General features: G+C 44.5%; 2 protein-coding genes across 2 annotated transcripts in view; one reads left to right on the forward strand and one right to left on the reverse strand.

Moving 5' to 3' along the window:
• The window catches only part of TAP1 (transporter 1, ATP binding cassette subfamily B member), an 895,619-nt gene that overhangs the window by 178,668 nt on the left and 690,917 nt on the right, over positions 1-26,034 (forward strand). The window lies entirely within an intron of this gene.
• LOC309560898 (class I histocompatibility antigen, F10 alpha chain-like) overlaps positions 11,694-26,034 on the reverse strand; it is an 85,118-nt gene continuing 70,777 nt past the window's right edge. Inside the window, exons 6-7 of the mRNA XM_082264588.1 lie at positions 22,754-22,783; positions 11,694-12,339 (exon numbers count right to left, since the gene is read on the reverse strand). Of these exons, the coding sequence (XP_082120714.1) occupies positions 12,296-12,339; positions 22,754-22,783 (74 nt within the window). The 3' untranslated portion in view covers positions 11,694-12,295. The remainder of the gene's footprint in view (positions 12,340-22,753; positions 22,784-26,034) is intronic.

The following is a 26,034-nucleotide window of genomic DNA, read 5'->3' on the forward strand; positions in this document are numbered from 1 at the left end:
AGGCCCAATTTTTCTGCACTTGTATGACAGGTGCATACAATTTAAATGTCATATGTCACTTTTAACAGCAGGACCTGTCACTGTGTCCTGCTAACTGTAAGGGGTTACGGTGTTCAGGCACTACCAACAGCAAAGGCGCAATTTTTGGCACCTGTGTAGTACATGCAATTTCAAATTTGCATGGAATTCTTACCAGCAGGTCCCGTTCTTGCTCCCAGCAAGAGTAACTGCGAGGCCTTGGTTACGGTGTTCAGGAACCACATACGGCAAAGGCCAAATTTTTGGCACTTGTATAGCACATGCAATTTCAAATTTCTATGCAATTCTTACCAGCAGGTCCCGTTCCTGCACCCAGCAAGAGTAACTGCGAGGCCTTGGTTACAGTGTTCAGGCACCACCAACAGCAAAAGCCCAATTTTTGGCACCTATATGAAAAGTACATGCAATTTCAAATTTGTATGGATTTTTTAGCTGCTGGGGTCCGTTCCTGCGCCCAGCAAGAGTAACTGTGAGGGGTTATGATGTTCAGGCACCACCAATAAGCAAGGCTCAATTTTCTGCACTCGTATGACAAGTACATGCAATTTTAAATTTGTATGTATATTTGTATATGACATTTTTTGCTTTAGAAATGTCAGTATTGCTGCAGCAGGCTACATACATCGTAGAGATGCACTACTTTACAGGCATATTCAGGGGACCCCCCAGGCACGATATTTGAAGGAATTTTTCATTTTTATAGTTATAGTTTTACTTTAAGCCTCATTAAAATCAGTAAATCAGTGCTCCTTTAAAAATTATTGTTTTTAAAAACTTTTTATTGATTGCTACATGGACCATGGGTCAGGACCCGGACCGACATACACTTTTTTGGGGCAATAACTTGCATTTAAGCTTTCAAAATGAGGCCGTTTGATTTTCAAGGTTCGAGTCCCATAGACTTCAATGGGGTTCGTTTGTTCGAACAAACTTTTCCTCTGTGTTCTGGTGCGGTTTTCTAGTGCGAGCCGAACCGGGGGGTGTTCGGCTCATCACTATTGAACATCTATGTATTGGCGGCGGAGGGCCTGTTGGTAAGCATCCAGGGCAGAGAGCCAGGTGTCTGTGGAGTTGGCAGATTCCTCCAGATACGCTGCTTGTTCTTCCACCTCGTCCACCTGTTTGCGAATGTCATGTAGCTCCTTAGAAAGTGCTGAGACTACAGAGGCTGCCATCTCAGAAGGTCGTGTTTAGTGGGGAAGTTCCGCCATTAGTTCCTTCTGTGTGGCCATCCACGCCCTGTGAATTTTGAGCCTGCGGGAGCTCCGGTGAAATAATAGGCGAAACCGGACGGTGAGGTGCCACTGCTGTATCTCTGGCGGCTGGGGCCTGTAGCAGTGAGGTCTTCTTAGTGGAGGCCTGACCAGAGGAACTTGTGCGTGGCGGCGCCATCTTGGGGATCACGTGAGAGACTGAGCCGGGTGTTTGCGGAGGACATAGTGTGTTATGTCACATCCCCCAGTCTCACCGTTAGTCTAAGGGAGGATTCTGGTCTCCTGGCATGAAAAAAGGGCAGTTCTGCTGGCGGTAATGTGCAATTCCCTAGCCCAATCCATGCAAAGCTCCTGAGAAAGCGTCCTCACTCCACCATTGCTAGGACATGCCCCCCCCTGCTCACATCTTTGAGCTCCAACGCTGCCAGTGAAGACAGAAAGACTTGAGGCCTAACATTTGGACTACTCTTCTGGCAATTTAGGAAAGTGTGATTGGTTCCTTTACAGCTCAATCTCTCATTAGCATTACAAACCTCCCAACTTTTTAGGTTTGGAACGAGGGGCACCTATTATCAAATGTATGTTGGCAAAGGACACACCCCCCTGCCATGCCCCCCTAAAGAAGTATTAAACAAAAAATGTTTAGTTAAACCCACAAGTACTTTTTTTCTATACTATTACTTTTCCTTTACATTGGCCTTTGAAATTTACAAATTCAGCAGTTTAGAAACTGGACTGGAAAACACTTCTGGAAAGATAACAAGTGCATTTTATATACAACTCTATAGATCAGACCAAAATGAGGGACACATGAGGAGGAAAGAGGGACAAAGGGACTTTGTTCCAAATCAGGAACAGTCCCTCGAAATCAGGGACAGTTGTGAGCTATGGGATTAGAGCCAAATTAGGCCGACCCTTTCCTTCATAGTAGCAGCAAAATCCATCTAACTCACCTAACTCACCTTGACAATTCCATTGCTAAGTGTCTGTTATAGCTTTGTACATTGAGTATTGTTGTTACTCATTGTCTTATTGCTATTTGTATATGCTAGACTGCTGAGTGTTCAGTTCAAATGGTTGTTGGGTGTTATCCCAGGATTTGGCTGATTGACGCTCTTTTACACCCTTTCTGCTGTTTGGTTAATACAGAAAGACTGTTTAGCTTAGTTTATATTGTGCCTGTGTATCATTTAAAGGGGTATACACTATATCTGAACCTAGAGTGCCAGATGGGCTAGGAAGTTCTAAGGGTCAGGACAAGCAATACCTAGCGGCCCCTAGCAGGGTGGCGCTACACACATTAAAAAGCTTGTGGAACCACATGTCCCAGCAGGGGACCAGGTCCTAACTCTTGAACACTAAGCAAAATAACTGGCTTGCCTGTAGCAGAGAGGGGAGTTTTATACCAGAGAGGACTGCCCATAGGAGGTGCTGCGTTCGTTTCTGCCTAGTGGCCTACTCCTATAGGTGGCACTATAAGCCCTGTTTGGTCAAGATTAAGAAGAGAGGCTGTCAATGAACATAGGAGTAAACACATTTCTAGGAGAAAGCAGAGGGGTTAGCCCTTTTGAAAGGCTTTTTATTGCTGTGCATGCCTTCCTGTCCTAGTGATAACCATACCTCTCATTAATTCAATGGGCATAACAGGACAAGTAAGGGAGAGTTAAATGAGGCCAAAGGAATTTATTGTACTCACCAAATCTATCTAGCATAGTTCTTATCTTTGTTCACATGAAAAACTTAAGCCCCGTACACACGCACCGATTGTTGGCCGACCGATCGGCCGTCTTTTGTCCAGTGTTGTTGTGTTGGTTGAAATGAGCTCTAGACTTGCACTGGACTTTTGTTGGCCAAAAACAACCAACTGCAGAAGTGATGTCATGTTCTGGTCTACTTTTCGTGTGTTTTTTCTTCACTGAGCATGCCCAGTCTTGATCATCACATTTTTGTCGGCCGAAATCTGCGTGTGCACCGATTGTTGGCCGTAAATTGTCGGCCAACGTCCGTTCGGCCGATTATCGGCTTGTTAGTATGATGCTTCCGACAACCGACTGCGACTTTTCGGCCGAACAAAATCTGGTGTGCAGGCTATAAAATTTTTGTTGGCCAACAACAGAACGGCCGATTATTCGTCAGTCAGTACAGATTTCGGCCGACAAAAATGTGATAATCAAGACTGGGCATGCTCAGTGAAGAAAAAACACACGAAAAGTAGACCAGAACATGACATCACTTCTGAAGTTGGTTGTTGTTGGCCGACAAAATTCGTGTGAAGTCTAGAGCACATTTCAACCAACACAACAACACTGGACAAAAGACGGTCGATCGGTCAGCCAACAATCGGTGCGTGTGTATGGGGCTTTACCTGTCAGCTGTTGCAGTAACATCCCAGACAAACAAATGAGTATATAGATGCATCGAAATAAAAAAAAATGTTACGCCCAGTTGGTAGAATACTTCAAAGATTATACGCATAAACGTGTAATTGCTTAATTTATTAATAGTTCAAATTTTGCAAAATATAATGATTTTGACAAAACATTCGTATGTACAAATGTAACAACCAATTAATAAATAAATAGAATCTTTTAATGACCTTCCATTTGTTCTTACATGACTTCTACAGTATATAAATAAGCACAGTGCATGTTTATAGCCGGTGATTGTCTCATTGAAGATATCCAACCAAAACGATTATTTCAGTTTTGGCTGGATGTCAATGTGTTGAGTTAGCAGCTCTCTACATTTTTGGGGTCTACGTTAGGGGGATAACCTGAGATTACAACTGCAGCAGTAAGAGTGAGATTTAGTGGAGCCACCAGAACCACCAACTCTAGTATAAAAAAAAGTCTCTCCAATAGAGCAGTAAAGAAATGAAGGAAACCAGTGAGTGATGTTATCCCGCATAATCATTCGTCGATTTACACAAGCTGTAGTCAGGACTGTTTTAATAAAGAGGTAGAAAGGCATTTTAAATGATCTGATTAGGACAATATACCCGTCAAGAAACTTGCAAGTAATGGACTATGAATTCTGAGGAGATGATAGCTTGAATGAAGGTGCCTTTCTCAACAAGGGTTCCTTCAGAGTGGTTTGGGGTTCCTTGAGGAGTGAGCAACTTCTGCCTCTCAGATGAGTAGCCATTATTGACAATTATCGTTTTGGCTATCTGTAATGGGGTAGAGTCTTCCCAATGACCACAAATGTAAGAAGCATTCTTTTAAGTGACCATCACACTGATGAACTTTAAACCTTTGATGTAGTAATTATTAGTCAGGGTTCGCTGAGCCTGAAAAGTTATTGTCTCTGTGTTAAAGAGGTTGAGAAAGGCTGATGTAAATCATTGGTGGTCAAATTCCTTGATACAGGGGATCTTCAATAGAGCCTGTAACCTCACCAAAGGGTAGAGACTACAGGCATGCTACAGGAGAGGGTCAGAGACTACAGGCATGCTACAGGAGAGGGTCAGAGACTACAGTCATGACACAGGAGAGGGTCAGAGACTACAGGCATGCTACAGGAGAGGGTCAGAGACTACAGTCATGACACAGGAGAGGGTCAGAGACTACAGGCATGCTACAGGAGACAGGAGAGAGTCAGAGTCTACAGCCATGCTACAAGAGAGGGTCAGAGACTACAGCCATGCTACAGGAGACGGTCAGAAACTACAGCCATATTACAAGAGAGGGTCAGAGACTACAGCCATGCTACAGGAGACGGTCAGAAACTACAGCCATATTACAAGAGAGGGTCAGAGACTACAGCCATGCTACAGGAGACGGTCAGAGACTACAGGCATGCTACAGGAGACGGTCAGAGACTACAGGCATGCTACAGGAGACAGTCTGAGACTACAGCCATGCTACAGGAGACAATCCAGAGACTACAGCAATACTACAAGAGACGGTCAAAGACTACAGCCATGCTACAGGAGAGGGTCAGAGACTAAAGCCATGCTACAGGAGACGGTCAAAGACTATAGCCATGATACAGGAGATGGTCAAAAACTACAGCCATGCTACAGGAGATGGTCAGAGACTACAAGCATTCTACAGGAGATGATCAGAGACCACAGGCTTGCTACAGGAGACGGTCAGAGACTATAGCCATGCTACAGGAGATGGTCAGAGACTACAGCCATGCTACAGGATATGGTCAGAGACTACAGGCATGCTACAGGATATGGTCAGAGACTACAGGCATGCTACAGGAAATGATCATAGACTGCAGACTGCAGAGCTACTTGAAGTCTGAAGGTAAGTCGAGAACAGGTTGGCTGCAGGGTTAATTTTTCTTTCAATTCATGTGACAAGTGCTAGTACATGTGGTTGTGTAGCAACGTTCATTCAACAACAATATACAATTATACGTAAGAGATCTTTATGTATCAGCTTACAATCTAAACAATGTAACCTTTATTTACCATAAGTCAATCTAAAAAGATTTCTTAGCAATATACACATAGGAATGAACATGAATCTTTCCAGCCCTATGTATATAATTAGAAGGTAAACAATATAAAAAACACTACGGGGCTTTTTTATCTGACCCCATTATGCACACTGAGAAGTTTGGAGACAGCGAGGTCAGTTTATAATTGTTTGTGTCCAATATTCAACAAGTGAATTCAAATAGAATATGTTTGAATCCTGGGTGTGAGTTGTGTGAATCTCGGGCAAAACATTTATAGTCTTTATTGTGTTAGGTCAGGCAGTTGACCAGACAGTAACTGCCAGACTTCAAACTTTAACCACTGACACCCAAGTTGAAGCTTATAAATAAGCCTGAAAAATTATAATTTAAGGTTGAATATTCAATACTTGCAAAAAAAAAAAAAATGGTGACTGGTTCTCTTCAACCACTTTCTGATGAGCCGCTGTATAAATATTGCGGCAAAGTGGCGCTATTGCACAAAACAATGTACCTGTACGTCATTTCGTTCATAATTGGCTAGGGGGGATGTCAACCAATGGGTTCGGCGGACCCGATGTCCGCCGGCCACCCGCGATCTTCCCTGTGAGAGGCAGAAAGGCGATCTGCCTATGTAAACAAGGCAGATCGCCGTTCTGCAAGGGGACAAGATAAAGATCTTTTGTTCCTGCTAAGCAGGAACCCAGATCTCTATCTTCCCCTCAATCAGTGCAACCCCCCACAGTTAGCAAGCACCCCCTAGGGATACACTTAACCCTTTGATCACCCCTGATGTTAACCCCTTCCCTGCCAGTGTCATTAGTACAGTAACAGTGCATTTTTTTAGCACTGATCACTGTTTTAGTGTCACTGGTCCCCAAAAAGTGTCAGTTAGATGTCCGATTTGTTCGCCGCAATGTGGCAGTCCCGCTAAAAACCATTGATCGCTGCCATTCCTAGTAAAAAATATGTAGCAGAATACATATTGACCTAAATTAATGAATAAAATAGTTTTTTTTTTTTTTTTATTTTGATGGCTGTGTTTTAGTGCCGGTTCACACTTCCGCGTATGTGGCGATCGCATGTAATATCGGAGCGCACTGCTCCTTCATTACATGCGATCGGATGTGCAGTGCGAATTGAGCCATACACTTTGTATGGCTCAATTCGCACTGCACCCGCACAAAAGTGGCACATGAGGCATTTTTTCAGCCGCATCAGGATCGGATCGCACAGTGGTTCACACTTGTGCAATCCGATCCTGTGCGAACTGTCAGATCGCACTGCGATATGCAATCAAACTGGGGGTGTCGTTAACATTTCATTGACACCCCCAGCGTATCTCAATATGGTAGTGTGAACTGCCAGATGTGCGTTTGCGATGCGGGAACAGGCTGCGAATTCGCAGCCTTCCCACATCGCCCAAGTGTGACCCGGCACTTATAGCAGAAAGTATAAATTATTGTTTTTTTTTTTTGGTTTTTTGAAATTTTTGCTATTTTTTTTGTTTATAGCGTAAAAAAATAAAAACTGCAGAGGTGATCAAATACCACCAAAAGAAAGCTCTATTTGTGGGGAAAAAAGGACGTAAATTTTATTTAGGTACAGCGTCGCACGACTGCGCAATTGTCAGTTAAATTAACGCAGCGCTGTATCGCAAAAAATGGCCTGGTCATTAAGGGGGGAAACCTTTTGGTCCAGAAGTGGTTAAAGCCCAACTTCAGCCATTTTTTTTTGTTTTGGCCAGAGTGGGAAGGTAGTGAACCTCTAGCAGATTGTTATTGTGGCCTGTGGGATGTCCCTACTGGGGACACTTTTCTTTGCTTTGCTTTAGGACAGAAATTGATCGGATATTTCTCCAATGGGGACACAGGCTGCAACAAAACACATTTTCCGGCCAAGTGTACATCCTGATGTGCCATCATACGTTTGTTTTGGCATCTACTGCATAGTGCATCAGGGTGGCATTTATAATGAATGCCACTACAATTCACCACACTGTAGTATGCTTATTGCTCTGCATTATGGTAAGGTACGGTAACGTTTTATTTTACCATTCCTTACCACAACACATGGGCATGAATGGGACCTTAAATAACAGTGACATTTGCAGTACCTATGAAAAAAACATGAAATAAAGTTAATCTGTAACGCAGCCAATAATAAAAAAAAAAAACACAATGTAACAGTGACTCTCCCCTTAAACAGGGCTTAAAGTGGACCTTTCAGTAACTTTGAAATCTGCATGAATACATTGCTGATATATCACAGTATAAAACACCAGGATAATTTATCGAAACGTTTCCCCATTTTACCATTAAAAAGCCATCCTTGATCTCCACTCCAGTGACTTTGCCTAGCTCAGATGATATTATAAGTCTGCTCCAGACTGGAGGAAGCATTTCCTCAGCCTTCTCTCCCCCAGTGATCAGACTGCAGCATTTTAGCTTTTTAACAAGTCTCACAGGGGGTGATTTACTAAAACTGGAGAGTGCAAAATCTGGTGCAGCTCTGCATAGAAACCAATCAGCTTCCAAGTTTTATTGTCAAAGCTTAATTGAACAAGCTGAAGTTAGAAGCTGATTGGCTACCATGCACATGTAAGGGATGTCAAAATCAGGTACCACATAAAAAAAATTAAGTGTCACATTTCCAGCTCCACCAGTCCAGGATTATAGTTCTGTTCATAGAGAACAGAAACTCATGGCAGTTCAATTAAATCAGCAGTAGATGGCAGCATAGAGTTAAAAGCGTGAATGATGGAGGGTACATTTTAATGGAAACTGCTAATATAGCAGGGGGAACCAAAAAGACAGACCTTTGTTTCTGGTAGGAACAGAATAGCAGTTGCTATCCTGTCTATCAGACTGAAGGCCATGCTTTATGTCATTGCAGGAAGAGGGAGCATATTTAGGGCTATAAACAGGGCAACATTGATTTAATTTACATCCCTGTGATCAGCAAAGGCTGCTGACGCTACTCTGTGAATAAATATCACACTGCACAAATGTTGGTGGATCACACTGACGCGTCACATGGGGCCAGTGTCCCGGTAATGTGATTTTCATAGTGTTATGTTCTTATATCAATTACATAGTTACATAGTTAGTGAGGTTGAAAAAAGACATCAGTCCATCCAGTTCAACCTATGATGTGTGTTTGCTGTTAACCGTACATTGTATACCTCTGTATGTTGTGGACTTTAAGGTGCCCATCTAATATTTTTTTGAAACTATCGATGCTCCCCACTGATACCACTGCTTGTGGAAGAGAATTCCACATCCTCACTGCTCTGACAATAAAGAACTCCCTACGTATCTTAAGGTTAAACTGTTTTTCCTCTAGTTTTAGTGAGTGTCCACGTGTCTTATTGTATTCCCTTTCTCTGAAAAGTTTGTTCTGTTATGCTAGGGTCACCAGTACAGTATTTGTACATTGATATCATATCCCCTCTCAAGCGTCTCTTCTCCAGAGAGAATAAGTTCAATGCTTGTAGTCTTTCCTCATAGCTGATGTATTCCATTCCCCTAATTATTTTTGTTGCCTTTCTCTGGACTCTCTCCAGTACCAGCACATCCTTCCTGAGGAATTAGATTGTATTATTAGATCACGGTGGTGCAGAATGAGTAATAACCTATCAGCACATGTTCAATTGTTTGTTATTTTCTATGAGGACATTATTCCTGTATATGAGAATGTTAATATATATACAGTGGGTACGGAAAGTATTCAGACCCCCTTAAATTTTTCACTCTTTGTTATATTGCAGCCATTTGCTAAAATCATTTAGGTTCATTCTTCTTCCTCACGAATGTACACATAGCACCCCATACTGACAGAAAAACACAGAATTGTTGACATTGTTGCAGATTTATTAAAAAAGAAAAACTGAAATATCACATGGTCCTAAGTATTCAGACCCTTTGCTGTGACACTCATATATTTAACTCAGGTGCTTTCCATTTCTTCTGATCATCCTTGAGATGGTTCTACACCTTCATTTGAGTCCAGCTGTGTTTGATTATACTGATTGGACTTGATTAGGAAAGCCACACACCTGTCTATATAAGACCTTCCAGATCACAATGCATGTCAGAGCAAATGAGAATCATGAGGTCAAAGGAACTGCCTGAAGAGATCAGAGACAGAATTGTGGCAAGGCACAGATCTGGCCAAGGTTACAAAAAGATTTCTGCTGCACTTAAGGTTCCTAAGAGCACAGTGGCCTCCATAATCCTCAAATGGAAGACGTTTGGGACAACCAGAACCCTTCCTAGAGCTGGCCGTCCGGCCAAACTGAGCTATCGGGGGAGAAGAGCCTTGGTGAGAGAGGTAAAGAAGAACCCAAAGATCACTGTGGCTGAGCTCCAGAGATGCAGTCTGGAGATGGGAGAAAGTTGTAGAAAGTCAACCATCACTGCAGCCCTCCACCAGTCGGGGCTTTATGGCAGAGTGGCCCGACGGAAGCCTCTCCTCAGTGTAAGACACATGAAAGCCCGCATGGAGTTTGCAAAAAAACACCTGAAGGACTCCAAGATGGTGAGAAATAAGATTCTCTGGTTTGATGAGACCAAAATAGAACTTTTTGGCCTTAATTCTAAGCGGTATGTGTGGAGAAAACCAGGCACTGCTCATCATCACCTGTCCAATACAGTCCCAACAGTGAAGCATGGTGGTGGCAGCATCATGCTGTGGGGGTGTTTTTCAGCTGCAGGGACAGGACGACTGGTTGCAATCAAGGGAAAGATGAATGCGGCCAAGTACAGGGATATCCTGGACAAAAACCTTCTCCAGAGTGCTCTGGACCTCAGACTGGGCCGAAGGTTTACCTTCCAACAAGACTATGACCCTAAGCACACAGCTAAAATAACGAAGGAGTGGCTTCCCAACAACTCCGTGACTGTTCTTGAATGGCCCAGCCAGAGCCCTGACTTAAACCCAATTGAGCATCTCTGGAGAGACCTAAAAATGGCTGTCCACCAACGTTTACCATCCAACCTGACAGAACTGGAGAGGATCTGCAAGGAGGAATGGCAGAGGATCCCCAAATCCAGGTGTGAAAGACTTGTTGCATCTTTCCCAAAAAGACTCCTGGCTGTATTAGATCAAAAGGGGGCTTCTACTAAATACTGAGCAAAGGGTCTGAATACTTAGGACCATGTGATATTTCAGTTTTTCTTTTTTAATAAATCTGCAACAATGTCAACAATTCTGTGTTTTTCTGTCAGTATGGGGTGCTATGTGTACATTCATGAGGAAGAAGAATGAACTTAAATGATTTTAGCAAATGGCTGCAATATAACAAAGAGTGAAAAATGTAAGGGGGTCTGAATACTTTCCGTACCCACTGTATGTATGTATGTATATATATATATATATATATATATATATATATATATATATATATATATATATATGTGTGTGTATTATTATGTATGAACACAATAGCAGTTGCTATCTTGTCTATCAGACTGAAGGTCATGCTTTATGTCATTGCAGAAACTTTTACCTTCGCACAATGGAATTATTGTCCATACTTTCAGCATATGTGCAACACACAGCTGCACCAGAGAGTGCTTCACTTTTAGTAAATCTCCCCCAAAGTGAGAGGTTGCAGCAGGGGCTGAACTGCATCAGGCAGTTGGGTACAGAGCCAAGAGCTGCACAGGATTTACATGACTGTGTCATCTCTGAGCCAGCATGTTAGTCCAGGCAGTAGATGATGACCCTGGATGGTGCCTGAACAAAGATTCTGCCATCATTCTGGGGAGATAGCCAAAGGAAGGCATTGTCATGGGGAGAGCTGTGATCCTGAGACACAAAGAAAGCTCTCTTGCCTGCCCTTCTGCTTGCCTGCCTATTGAACCCATTGGAGTAATACCTGGATCACATCAAGGAGGAGTAAGGATCGGTACCAGACAACCACTAGAATCATCAGGGCGGGTCACCCTAAGGACCCACAAGCCTTTATGACTTCCCTTGCTGTACAGTAAGAGAGTCGTCGCCATCCGGTAAGTGCGTTGTGTTAACTGTCAGTGCAAGGTGGAATATTCATTACAGGGGATACCCTGGAAACCAGGCACCCAGGTACTCAAGATTGCACAATCTAGATGGACTTTCTTTGCACTATTTCACTCTAAAATTTGCACTAACCTGTATCATATGTGTTTATATTTACACTTATATTGGTTTTATAGTTTGGTAATTGTGTGACCTACCAAGACACGTATTTTGTTTTGTTACATTTCACGTTATAGCAAGCACTGCCTAGGAATAAGGTTATATTGCCAAAAGTCCCTGTTGGGAACATTAGACAGCAGCTGCATATACCATTATCTTTGTTTTTATGTAGGTGCGGGTGTCACTTTGGTTACATAGTTTACATACAAGAAAGTGTGCTGCTCAATGATTTGGCGGGCATGACTGAAGTAAGTTCAGTGCACAAATCTTCATAGTATGATAGTTTGACACCTGCAGTCCAAACCAACCATATTACAGTAAATGAACGCTTCTTTGGTATCAGATGTACCAATAAAAACTGACAGTAGACAAGTAGAATAACTGAATTCAACATGAAAAAAGCGATTCCTCTTCCTGTGGCTTTTGTGGTGTTCCCCTTGTTATACCATCATTCATTCTTCTGGGTTGTTGGATGTGTCAGAATTAGCATCTGAAGCTGTAACAAGAAAAAACAAGCTAATTAGGCTGCAAGAAAATTTAAACTATCTTCAGCTTTCCCACATACACTACACTGAACTTTTCCATCTAGGTTCTGTGGAATTCTCGGGTTCCACCAGAGGTTGCAAGGGGTTCCTAAAACTGTGGGTCATTGACCTCCCTTTTAAGGGGTCCTAGATGGTTCTACTGCCAACACTGCTTCAAAGAGCCAGCAACATGGCACCAATGATCTTTTTAATTGACTGTAATGATTTTAACCACCAATGTGGGAAGGGCATTTTTTTCCTTTGACCATCAATGTAAGGGGCATTTTCCCCACTGACCACCAATGCAAGGGGCATTCTTCCTAATGACCACCAATGCAAGGGGCATTCTTCCCGATGACCATAAATGTAAGGGGTATTCCTCCCAATGACCACCAATGCAATGGGCATTCCTCCCACTGATCACCAATGCAAGGGACATTCTTCCCACTGACCAACAATGCAAAGGGCATTCCTCTCACTGACCACCAATGCAAGGGGCATTCGCCCACTGATCACCAATGCAAGAGGCATTCTTACCACTAACCACCAATGTAAGGGGCATTCTTCCCACTGACCATCAATGTAAGGAGCATTCTTCCCACTGACCACCAATATAAGGGGCATTTTTTTATGTACTGCCAATGTAAGGAACATTCTTCCCACTGACCACTAATGTAGGGGGCATTCTTCCCACTGACCACAAATGCAAGATGCATTTTTTTTATACTAACCTCCAACGTGAGGGGCATTCTCCCCACCGACTACCATCACAAGGGGCATTTTTCCCACTGACCAATGCAAGGGGCATATTTTCCAAAGACCACCAATGCAAGGGGAAAATTCCTCTCACTGATCACCAATGCAGGGACATACTTCCCTTTGACCACAAATGCAAAGAACATTCCTCTCACTGACTACCAATGCAAGGGGCATTCTTCCCACTGATCACCAATGCAAGGGGCATTTTTCCCACTAACCACCAATGTAAGGGGCATTCTTCCCAATTTTTGTTTATTAAAAGTCTTGCAATCAATAATCATAAAATCAATATACATAAATAAATATATACATATTTACATGAAAATGGAAAAAAATACATAGCAAGTTCTGCTCTCAAATAAAGAATGGCTTTACAGCAAAAACAAAACTCACATCATGAAACTGTCATTACCGGAGAAAATAATCTTAGTAGGACTCACACCACCACACCAGACATCCAACCTGCGAGGTCAAGAAACAAAACCACCCCCATTATGCATGCAGCCCTTCTTCAAAAAGAAGATATTAACCAACAAAAGCTAAGGGCGTGAAAGAAATAGCATAGGAAAAGAGCTCCTCACCCAGAGATGGACAGTTCACCAAAAGCAGGTCTGATATTCCTCCACGCCCTTATCCAGACCGCTCGAGGCTCCCTGCCCTTCTCAAGACCCCGAATCTTCCCAACCTCACCCAGAATATCGTACACCACCACCTCAACAGGGAGGACTTTCTTCCGCAGGGTAATCTGGCACCGTGCATTCCACGTGAAGTAACGGACAACTATACTAACTAGAAAAAGTGTATCCAAATCAAAATCCCAGCGAGTCGGGAATGCCCCGTACACCCACTCCGCATAACTCATGCGATAGAGAAAGGGGAGGCCTAGAGCCCTCCCCACCCTTTTATACACCTCTATGTTAAAGGGACACTGGAGCAAAAAGTGGTCCATAGACTCCACTTTACCAACACACTCCGCTCTAGGACAATCCCGATCATCCACAGGGCGATGCTTCAGGTTCCCTCTCACATAGAGCCTTCCATGGAAAGCGAGCCAGGCTTGATCCCTAAACTTCAAAGGGATTCTTCCTAAGTTAATTAAACGCAACCCCTCCCTCATTACGGGGCCTGGGCAATCCCTTAAGGTCAGTGACACACTGAAAGCAGAGCCCAAAATCCTCTTCTCCAGAAGCTTTCTGGGGAGGGACTTGATATCCCCCACTGTCACCTGCCACTGCCTAAGTATTTTCAGACACGGGGCAACATAAGCCGGAAGCTTGCCATGTCGGACTCTCAGACTTTTCACTGGCCCGCCATCTTCCCAGCATCGCAGAAAAGGCCTAAACCAAGATTGAAAAATACCCACCCATCCCGGCGGGGTCTCTGCTAACATATTACCAAGATTATACTTTAAAAAGAGCAGAGAAAAGAAAACTATAGGGTTGACCATTCCTAGACCACCCTCCCGCCTGGACAGGTAAGTTACATTGCGTTTGATCAGGTTCAGCCTATTTCCCCATAACAGTTGGAAAAAGCAGCTGTACACCCTTGCATAGAGAGATTCCGGCAAGATACAGACAAAGCTGACATATAAAAAGATTGGGATCAGGTAAGTTTTAATCAAGTCAACCCTTTCCCTCAAGGAAAGTTTCCATTTCTTCCAGCTTGCCACCTTGGCATTGGCATTCAACAACCTGCTTTCCCAATTTCGATGACCATAGTCACCAGGACCAAATTTGATGCCCAACACTTTAATTTCCTGCTGGGGCTCTGGGAAGGCATCCGGAAGTTCGAAGCTTTCACCCTCCTCACCCATCCAGAAAACTTCACTCTTTTCATGATTGATTTTAGAGCCAGAAGCCTCTGTGTACTGCTCTATCACAGAGACCACCTCCTGCGCCTCCTCCATCCCAGAGATAATAACAGACACATCATCGGCATAGGCCACGACCTTCAAAGGCGGCACACCAGCAATGCCCAAAGGCACCCCACACAACGATCCACTCTCTAACCTTCTTATGAAGGGGTCGATTGCGAATACATATAGCAGGGGGCTCAAAGGACACCCCTGGCGCACACCAGAGCCAACCTCAAAAGGCCGTCCAACCCAACCATTAACAAGTGGGAAGCTCTCAGCCCCTTTATATAATGTTTTCAGCCAATCAATAAACCTCCCCTGCAGGCCGTATCTACCAAGTAGCAAATACAGGTACTCATGATTGACTCGATCAAAAGCCTTCGCCTGATCCAATGCCAGCAAGTACTTTCTCCATCCAGCAGCCCTGCATCGCTCCAAAGCCTCCCGGACAGCTAAAATTGCTGAAAAGGTACTTCTGCCCTGGACCGAGCAATGCTGATGATTGGACAACAAATCGCCTGCTACTGACGACAAGCGCCAAAAAAGAATCTTCGCCAAGATCTTTCTATCAACATTGAGAAGACTGATGGGGCGCCAGTTCTCAATTATTGAGGGGTCTTTACCTTTTGACAGAAGAATCACAGCGGATTGCCTCATGGAGGGAGGGAGAGAACCCTCTTCTAAACCGCTGTTATAAACCTCCGCTAAAAAGGGAGCCAGAATGGACTTAAAACACTTGTAAAATTCAGCTGTCAACCCATCTGGCCCAGGCGATTTTTTGGTAGCCAGCTTCTCTATAGCACGAACTACCTCATCCGCTGAAATTGGTTCTGTCAAATCCATCAAAGGCAATGTATCATTTCCCAATCCTGGAGTAGAATCCAGAAAGCTTTCCATCCTGTCCCGATTAAGGTCCTTTCTTCCCAGAAGGTCTGCGTAATATGACCTGAAGATCTCCAGGATCCCTGATCTGGACTTCACCAGGGAACCCGTACTATCCCTCAGACCTATGACCGTCTTAACTGCTATGCCTTGCTTACAGTTCTGGTAAGGATCAGGCGAGTGATATTTCCCATAATCTCTCTCCAGAACCAAGGAGGCATGCCGGTCGTATTGACACTTCCTAAGAAGAAGCTTTACCTCCGAGATCTCCCCTGGATCTCTTCCATACGAGACAAGACGATCAAGCTTCCTCCGCAAATGCTGGTAGACAATATACATACCAAGCTGCTTCTTCTTACTTATGGCCTTGAAAAGTCCAATCGCCCTTTGTTTCACAAGCTCCCACCACTCTGACTTACTGCTGCAAAAGTCCAGAATAGAAACCTGTGCCTGAAAAAAATCCTCAAAGGATTGTCTTACCTCTACATCTTCCAGGTGAGCCGAATTCAGTTTCCAGGTACCCCTTCCCCTGGGTGGAGTGTCCGAGGCATTCAGAGTCACAGACAGCATACAGTGGTCAGAGAACTCCACCGCCCTCAACTCAGGAGCCGAGAAAGCAGAGTTCTCCTTTAAAAAAAACCTATCTATCCTACTCTGACTATTCCCTCTCTGAAACGTGAATCCCGTGCTGCCAGGGCAGTGCTTAATGTGCACATCTACCAGGCCTGCTTGTCTAACCATATCTCTAAGAAAAACGCTATCATAACCCAGCCTGTCTATGGAGACCCTCCTGTCTTCAGGCCTAATTATGGTGTTAAAGTCACCTCCAAAGACAACCTGCTGGGATGTAAAAAGGAAGGGCTTGATCTTTGTGAAGAGGCATTTCCTGTCCCATTTTGACTGCGGTCCATAGATATTGATCAGGCGCAGGTCCTGCCCCCTAACAGAGACGTCTAAGACCATGCATCTCCCCATTTCTACCTCAATTATCCGCCGGCACGTTACCATATCGGTTTTAAAAAGAACCGCAACTCCGCTGCAAGGCTCAGCCGCAAGAGACCAAAAGGAGGGACCGCATCTCCACTCCCTTTTTGCTAGATGGACATCGGCCAAAGTATTGAGCCAGGTCTCTTGCAAAAATAAAATCTCAGCATCAAACTCACTGAGCAAAAATAAGGCAATATCACGGGCTCTTGCAGATTTCACGCTGGCGACATTAATGGTCGCCACCTTTATCAGAGCGGGCACTGCCATCAGGATGATTGGGGTAGTCGTTTCTTAACCTCCACCACACTCTCATCACCCGAAGCAGCTCTCTTTACACTATGTGACTCCCCCTCATCCATAGATGATAAAGAAGTAGATAAATCGGATACTAACTCCTCCCCTGATAAAACCGAAAATGTGTTGCCAAGAGGAACCCCTCCTGGCTCTAACTGTAAGGAAGAAATGACCGCTTTACTGGTCTTCCTCTTCTTCTTTTTCTTCCTCTTTGTCCTCTCCCACCCCTCATCATCCGAATCCTCCACAACAGAGGGTGAGACATGGGACATGGACACCCCTCCCTCAACCCCATCGACCCCACCACCATCCAGCACCCCTGCACCCTCTTGGCCGCGTTTGCGGTGTCGAGAGACAGGGACTGGAGGTGGAGTAGGCCGAGGGGGAAGATCCACTATACCCGCCCCCCCAGCAGCTTCCGCTAGTCTGGAGGATCTACGCACAGTAGATGTAGGAACAACAGGAGGGACAGACTCAGGGACCACATCACTAGGGGAAACAGAATCTGACACAACAGACACAGGAAGGACAGACTCAGGGACCACATCACTAGGGGAAACAGAATCTGACACAACAGACACAGGAGGGACAACAACAATTTCCTCTCTAACTTCAGCTGCTTCATCTTCTTTATCAAGCCTCTGCAGCTCAGTCTCCAATCCTGGCAAGTTATGCAGTGCCTCTGGGCACTGGCTATATGGATGACCCAGCTGCTGGCACAAATTGCACCGAATCTGGGTGCATTCTCTGGCCAAATGGCCTAAATCCTGGCACAGTGAGCACTTCTTGTGGGTGCAGGACGATGCAAAGTGGCCTTTATCACCACATTTATTACATACCTTAGGCTGACCTTGGTAAAAAATGGTCAGCCTATCCCTACCCAGAAAGGCTGAGCAGGGAAGGTGCTGAACTACATCGCCCAGCACCCCCAATTTAAGTGACACTGTCCAGGCCCCTGTCCATATCCCATGCTCATCAAGGACCTTCCGCAGTGGAGTGAGGACCTCGCCATATCGGCGTAGCCATACTAATAAATCAGCCTCTGGTATGGATTCGTTATGCACCAAGATGGTCACCGACTTTATCAGAGGCTGTCTTGAGATCACCTTTGGCACCAAACCACTCCACTGCTGAAGGCCCTTGCACCTCCTAAATCTCTCCCAAAAGAGATCCAAACTCTCAGGTTTCACAAACGATAAATCAAATTCATAACTTCCCACCGGGCAAATCAAAGCAAAAATGTCACAGGCTTTAAACCCCATTTCCAAGACCAACTCGGCCACTCTCCCCCTTACTGGCGGCGTTCCATCGCCCTCCCACCGCAACTGTACCACATTCCTCCTCCTATACCCACTAACCAACCCCCCAACAAACCTCCTTGAATTGCGATTATTAACCGAAACCCCACCACCCACCCTGGTGTGACTCCCCAAAACTGAAGCATAGCTTCCAACATTCCTCCCAGCAGAAAATCCATCAGTTTGTTTTGAAACATCCGACACAGACATAACAGATAACGATTGTACAGATCCGGGATTGATCTGTACAATCGATAAATCTTTCCTCTGCTGAGCAGGGGGAGAAATGTCATTTCTATTTTTCCCAGCAATATTATCCCCTTCACCACCACCCACCACATTCATTGCTTTATGATTATTGTCATTTTTAATACTTGCTGGGATATTTGTTGTCTTCACAGCAGAATCCATAGTTGGTGCTGCACTGGTAAGAGTTTCAGCTGTCATCTTCTCTTCCACTGGGACAGGGTTTTCAGCTGTGGAAATGGAATTCTGTTCTAGCACAGCAGCAGGTAAAACACTGCAGGTAACTTCCATGGCTGCTTCCATTCCAAACACAGCAGCATGCTGATCCCCTCCCCCACCAGCAATCAGCTGGTCAATCTGCCCTGAAACACTGGGAAGCTCTGGTGAAAGTGAAACAGACTCCTTGGAGCTGGCAGCCATTTTGCTTTCAGAGGGACTACTGGTCTCAGCCAGACCAGCAAAATCCATGTCTGGGGTGTTAGATGCAGGTCCATCCACATTCACCTGATGGTCCGGGGATTTCACGGTCAGGGATTTTCCCTGCATGTCTGTACTGGTTGTGTTCACAGCAGAATCTCCAATAGGTAGCTGTAGGCAAAGCTCCTTCTCACCTGGGACACCATCCACTACAGCAGGTGGGGCAGACATGTTGGATGGCAGCATGGTATACAGGGATTTCTCCACCAGTACTGGCTTTGCTGGTTTGTATCTCCTCTGCCCATCCACAGGGATTTCTGATGGATCATCAGTGAATGCAAACTTATCTGCTCTCAGGGGGGACTCCATCTCCTGGATGAATGTCAGGGATCCATGTCCACTCTCAACCCCCTGGCTGGTTGCCGCTGGCGATTCCCAGTTATGGCATGGGGGGAGAGGTGCAGAGGCAGATGGAGCCTGGTCATCCATTAACTGAGGCTGCTGATCCACAGAACTTGCTGATGCTTGGCTGGCAAATCTCCTCTCATTATCAAATTTTTCTTTAAACACTCCGCTTCTATCTTTCAACTTTTCCAGTAATAAAGATTGTTTCTTTACCTTATCTTCCAATTCCTGTAGCTCAGGCTTCATGGCTGTACGATTTTTACTCCAGGCCTGGCAGTATTTGGCTCTGAAGGATTTATGTTCAGCCTTCAAAACTTTAAGCTTTTCTTCAGCTCTTCCAATCGCCCTAAAACGATTGATAACCTTCTGGCTGAAGACATCCGCATTCTCATCGGGGCCTGGACCCACAGACAGGTCCTCCACCTCCTCCTCACTAGGCCCCGTGTCATCAGGGGGGTCCCTCCCAGGGCCTCCCCCAGGATCAGGCATTGTTCCTGGGCCAAGCTAGCAAGCAAGGCCCAGGCTTGAAAAGGGCTGGTTCTCACAGAGAGCTCCTTGGGTGTGTCCTCCTCCTTCTTCCCACTGACCACCAATGTAAGGAGCCTTCTTCCCACTGACCACCAATATAAGGGGCATTTGTTTACGTACTGCCAATGTAAGGAACATTCTTCCCACTGACCACTAATGTAGGGGGCATCCTTCCCACTGACCACCAATGCAAGATGCATTTTTTTTTACTAACCTCCAACGTGAGGGGCATTCTCCCCACCGACTACTATCATAAAAGGCATTTTTCCCACTGACCAATGCAAGGGGCATTTTTCTCAAAGACCACCAATATAAGAAGCATTCTTTCCACTGACCACCAATGTAAGGAGAATTCTTTCCAATGACCATCAAAGTAATGAGCTTTCTTTCCACTAAGTATCAATGTAAGGAGCATTCTTCCAACTGACCATCAATGTAAGTGGCAATTTTCCCACTGACCATCGTGTAAGGGGCATTCTTCCCACTGACCATCAATGTAATAGGCATTTTTTCCACTGATCATGAATGTAATGGGCATTTTTGCCACTGACCACAAATGTAAAAGGATTCTTTACCAATGTATCAAGCATTCTTCCCACTTACCACCAATACAAGAGGCATTTTTTCTACTTACCTCCAATGTGAGATGCCTTCTTTACACCAACCATTAATGTAAGGAGTATTTTTCCCACTGGCCACCAATGTAAGAAGCATTCTTCCCACCGATCACCAATGCAAGATGCATTTTTTCTACTTACCTCCAATGTGAGAGACGTTCTCCACAGTGACCACCATTATAAAGGGCATTTTTCCCATTGACCAATGTAAAGGGCATTCTTCGAAAAGACCATCAGCGTAAGGAGCTTTCTTTCCACTGACTGCCAATGTAAGGTGCATTTTTCCCACTGACCACCAATGTACAATAAAGGGCATTTTAACCACTTACCCTGAATAATTAATTCAACAGGGGTTCCCCTAGATCCAAAAATTATGTTAAGGATTCCTTGGGGGTTTAAAAGATGAGAAAGGCAGCTCAGCATTCCCAAGAGGGAAACAAAAACCTGTTGCTATAACTGCTTATAAAATATGAGATTGAGCTTGGCTTCAATTTGTTAGAATATCTAAATGTACTAATACATCTAACACTCCCCCCCCCCCACACTAAAAATGCTGCTATCCAAGGGTGCCCCCTGTGCTCCTGAGGTTTGACAGCTCTTTTATAGGCAAGGGGCAGGGCCACCCGTTTACATCCCCCGGTGGCACCGCCCCCATCTGACATCATGTCACCGCCCCTTGTCTATAAAAGAGCTGTCAAAGCTCAAGACAGGGGCGTAACTACAGGGGTTGCAGGGGTTGCAATCGCTACCGGGCCCCATGCTTCAGGGGGCCCGGTAGCAAACCAGTGGGTGAACTTCTAGGATCTCAAAGGTCACACTTGCGACCGGGCCCTGGCATTTCACCACTGTGGGGAGGCCCCAAGATTGCAGGAAGGGGGCCCACTGCAGAACTTGTGAAAGGATCCTGATGCGGGACCATAATAAAAGGCCATGCAATGAGATTAAAGAGCCCCAGGATTAGTGGGAAGAGCCCCGGGCTTGAAAGGAAGGGCCCCGGCCAGGGGTCTGGGGGGCCCTTCATGGTTTCTTGCATCGGGGCCCTGAAGGTTCTAGTTACGCCTCTGGCTCAAGAGCATCATTCGGCACCTCAGAAGAGGCGGAAGCTTCTTTAGATCTTTTTCTATTTTTCGGGTGCGACGAGCGTCATGACTGACGATAAATTTAAATCAGGGGACACAATTTTTTTTTCTACTGGACTGGAGATCAAGGATGATGGTTCAGCGCTCGCTCGTCCCCCCTCCCCCCATCCAGGCTGCATGCTCGGATAAGGGTCTGGTATGGATTTTGGGGGGGGCATGCCATTTTTTTTCAAAGTTCCCCTTAAAATCTGTACCAGACCCAAAGGGTCGCCCCCTTCCTGGACAAATTTTCAGCTTTCGGATTTCTATGGGAAATATTAGTCAGCTTACATGGCATTGCACCCTGTCTTTAACATTGGCGTCTATGGGAAATATTTGACAACTTGACATGGCCCTGCTCACGAACTATAAGTGACAGGGACACAAAACTTGGGGAAAACTGAGAGGGGACCAAGGACAACAAAATATCCATACATTATATAAGTGGGGTATGCCTATACACTACACTGACTGCACTAAATTAACTCAACTCACTATCCACAAACTACCTGCCTAATCTCCATTATAACACACTATACATGGCTGCCATGTAAGTAGCAGCCTTATATAGTGTGGGGCGTGGACTAAGCCCCTGAGCCATGATTGGCTAAAGGCAAACTGCCTTTGGCCAATCATGGCTCTGACAGGACTATATGCTGTGATTTGCCAAAGCATACAGGTTAGGTGCATGCTTTAGCCAGTCATCAGTAATTTATTCACTGCACCAGCGCAGTGCATTATGGGGAGCTCATCGGTGGGCGAACTTCCCGCCAAGCGCCCCTTTTGTTTGTGTGTTTGAAAAACACACGAACAGCTGATGCTCGAGTCAAACTTACGTTCAAATCAAACATAAAGCCCATCCCTACTCCAGTTGTGGCTCAATATGATTGTTATCTGCTGGGCTATTCATTTTCTCACATATTCTACACATACCACACACTAAATTAACACAGAGGAACAAAGCATGATGAGAAACTTACTATTAGTCCTCTTGTAGCCACATTTCCTTTCTGAAACACAAGAAACAGATGCAGTTAGAAAAGAGGCATCTCACAAAATGAAAGACTATTCAACTGAAACTGAAATTTGAAAACTAGAAATTTGAAAAGCCTTGTACCTCATTTTTGGGCATATATTGACTGAATTTAGTAGAACAGAGTCTGGGGCAGTTCAACCAATGTTATTAAGGCACTGGAAATTGGGCAACAATGTAGAAAAGTGTCACAGATCCCTGGGCAGCAATGTAGAAAAGGGATTTAGACCACTGACCTCCAATGTCATGGGGGCCCTGGCCACTGTGCACCAATGTCGAAATGGGAAAGACCATTGAGCTCCATTGAGACGAGGGTGCTGGCCGGTGAACACCAGTGTAAAGGGGTACTTCCTTCTGACTGCTGCGCTCCACATTCCTAACTACTGTACTTTGACTGCTGCTTTATATACGCTTTGTTGTGTTTATATTGTTCTGATCACTGTAGTTTACACATTATGTTGTATGTTACATAATTATGATCAAAGTGTTCATTGCCTCATCAGTTACTGGTTTCTAAATATTCCCAGTTATTTTAGTTAATTTATTCTTTAAAACTTGATGCCCGTGCCTTTTCTGGCACTTTGTGTTTAGTAGCAATTGGTATTTTTTGTTAGAAAATATCTTAAAGGGGAGGCCCTAGAGAATACATTGGTGGATTTGGAAATTTTACGTCATACAGTATTTGCGCTGCGGTTTTTCAAACGCAATGTTTTGGAAAAAATACACTTTCTTTCATTTTAATGAAATAAAAAAAAACAATACATGACCCAATTTTATGGTAAAATATAAAAGATGATGTTATGCCGAGTAAACAGATACCAAACATGTCATGCTTTAAAATTGCGCATGCAACTGTGACAAATAATGTACATTTTTCTATCCAGAGGCGATGCTTTAAAAGCCTTTACAGGTTACCATTTTATATTTTTAGAGGAGGTCTGGTGCTAGAATTATTGCCTGTGATCTGATGTTTGCGGTGATATCTCATATGTGTGGTTTAATCACTGTTTGTGTGCGTGCAGGATCGATGCATGCGTTCCCTTTGCGCACAAGTGCACTTTAAAAAAACGTATTGTTTATTTATTTATTATTATACACTGTCTCTAACTATTTTTTATCACTTTTATTGCTTTCATTCCTTGTGCCAGGCATTGGAGAGATCTGGGGTTTATAAGGCCCCAAATCCCTCCTCTGCAGTTAAAAACATTCAAAAGATCCAAGATCGGTGAGATCAAATGCTTTTGATTTTTCAAAATGGTGGTTTACATCCGGGTAACCTGGAAGTGATGTGACGTCATCACTTCCAGTTTACTGCACTGCTCAAAAAAATGAAAGGAACACTTTGAAAACACATCAGATCTCAAAGGGAAAAATATCATGCTGGATATCTATACTGATATGGACTAGAGTAATGTGTTAGGAACGAAAGGATGCCACATCATTAGATGGAAATGAAAATGATCAACTTACAGAGGGCTAAATTCAAAGACACTCCAAAAATCTATGAAAAATTATACAGCAGGCTACTCCACTTTCCTAAATTTTAATTGCAGCAATTCAAAATGGTCCTCAGTAGTTTGTATGGCCCCCACGTGCTTGTATGCATGCCTGTCAACATCGGGCATGTTCCTAATGAGACGACGGATGGTGTCCTGGGGTATTTCCTCCCAGATTTGGACCAGGGCATTACTCAGCTCCTAAACAGACTAAGGTGCAACCTGGCGGCGTCAGATGGACCGAAACATAATGTCCTAGTGGTGTGCTATTGGATTTAGATTAGGCGAGCATGGGGCCATTCAATGGTATCAACTCCTTCATACAGGAACTCCAGGAACAGGCTGTATACTCTCACCACATAAGGCTGGGCATTATCCTGCACCAGGAGGAACCCATGACCCACTGCACCATTGTAGGGTCTGACAATGGGTCCAAGGATTTCATCCCGATTCCTAATGGCAATCAGGGTGCCATTGTCTAGCCTGTAGAGGTCTGTGTGTCCCTCCATGCATATGCCTCCCCAGACCATCACTGACCCACCACCAAATCGGTCATGCTGAATGATGTTACCGGCAGCATAATGTTCTTCCCGGCTTCTCCAGGCCCTTTCACATCTGTCACATGTGCTCAGGGTGAACCTGCTCTCATCTGTGAAAAGCACAGGGTGCCAGTGGTGGACCTCCCAATTCTGGTGTTCAATGGCAAATGCCAATCGAGCTCCGCAATGAGCACAGGGCCCACTAGAGGACGTCGAGCCCACAGGCCACCCTCATGAAGTCTGTTTCTGATTGTTTTGTCAGAGACATTCACACCAGTGGCCTGTTGGAGGTAATTTTGTAGGGCTCTCTGCACAAAGGAACAGATACCAGTCCTGCTGATGGGTTAAGGACCTTCATTGGCCTTGTCCAGCTCTCCTAGAGTAACTAAAGAGCCTGTCTCCTGGAATCTCCTCCATGCTCTTGAGACTGTGGTGCGAGACACAGCAAACCTTCTGGCAATGGCATGTATTGATGTGCCATCCTGGAGGAGTTGGACTGTCTGTGCAACCTCTATAGGGTCCAGGTATCGCCTCAGTAGTGACACTGACCCTAGCCAAATGCAAAACTAGTGAAAACCAGTCAGAAAAAATGAGTAGGAAAAAAAAATGTCAGTGACCTTCACTTGTAAAACTATTTCCGTTTCAGGGGTTGTCTCATTGTTGCCCATCTAGTGCACCTGTTGTTAATTTCATTAACACCAAAGCAGCTGAAACTGATTAACAACCCCCTCCGTTATTTAACTGACCAGATCAATATCCCAGGACTTTAATTGACTTGATGCTGTACTCTGATTGAAAAGTGTTTCTTCATTTTTTTTGAGCAGTGTATATCATAGAGCCCAACAAAGGCGATCAGGTCTTTGCTGGGCATCCTTGTTAGGTTCAGGAGAAATAAATGACTGCCATGCTGGATAATTTTGAATTACATCAATTGTTTTCTCCTAGGAGTTGGAGGCATGGTTGCAAAACCTCTTCATTTCCAAAGGCATCAAAATGCAGATAAATACACCATGCATGGTTATTTACAAATATGTTTCACATTCCTTATGACATGCACTAGAGAGATCTGGGGGTCTTAAAGACCCCAAATCCCTCCTCTGTACTTAAGAGCATTCGAAAAACCGGTGGGATCAAATGCTGTTGATTTTTAAAAATGGTGGTTTACATCCGGGTAACCTGGAAATTATTACGTC

The sequence above is a fragment of the Pelophylax lessonae genome, assembly GCF_965119305.1.
Source record: "Pelophylax lessonae genome assembly, chromosome: 7".
Taxonomy (NCBI): Eukaryota; Metazoa; Chordata; class Amphibia; order Anura; family Ranidae; genus Pelophylax; species Pelophylax lessonae.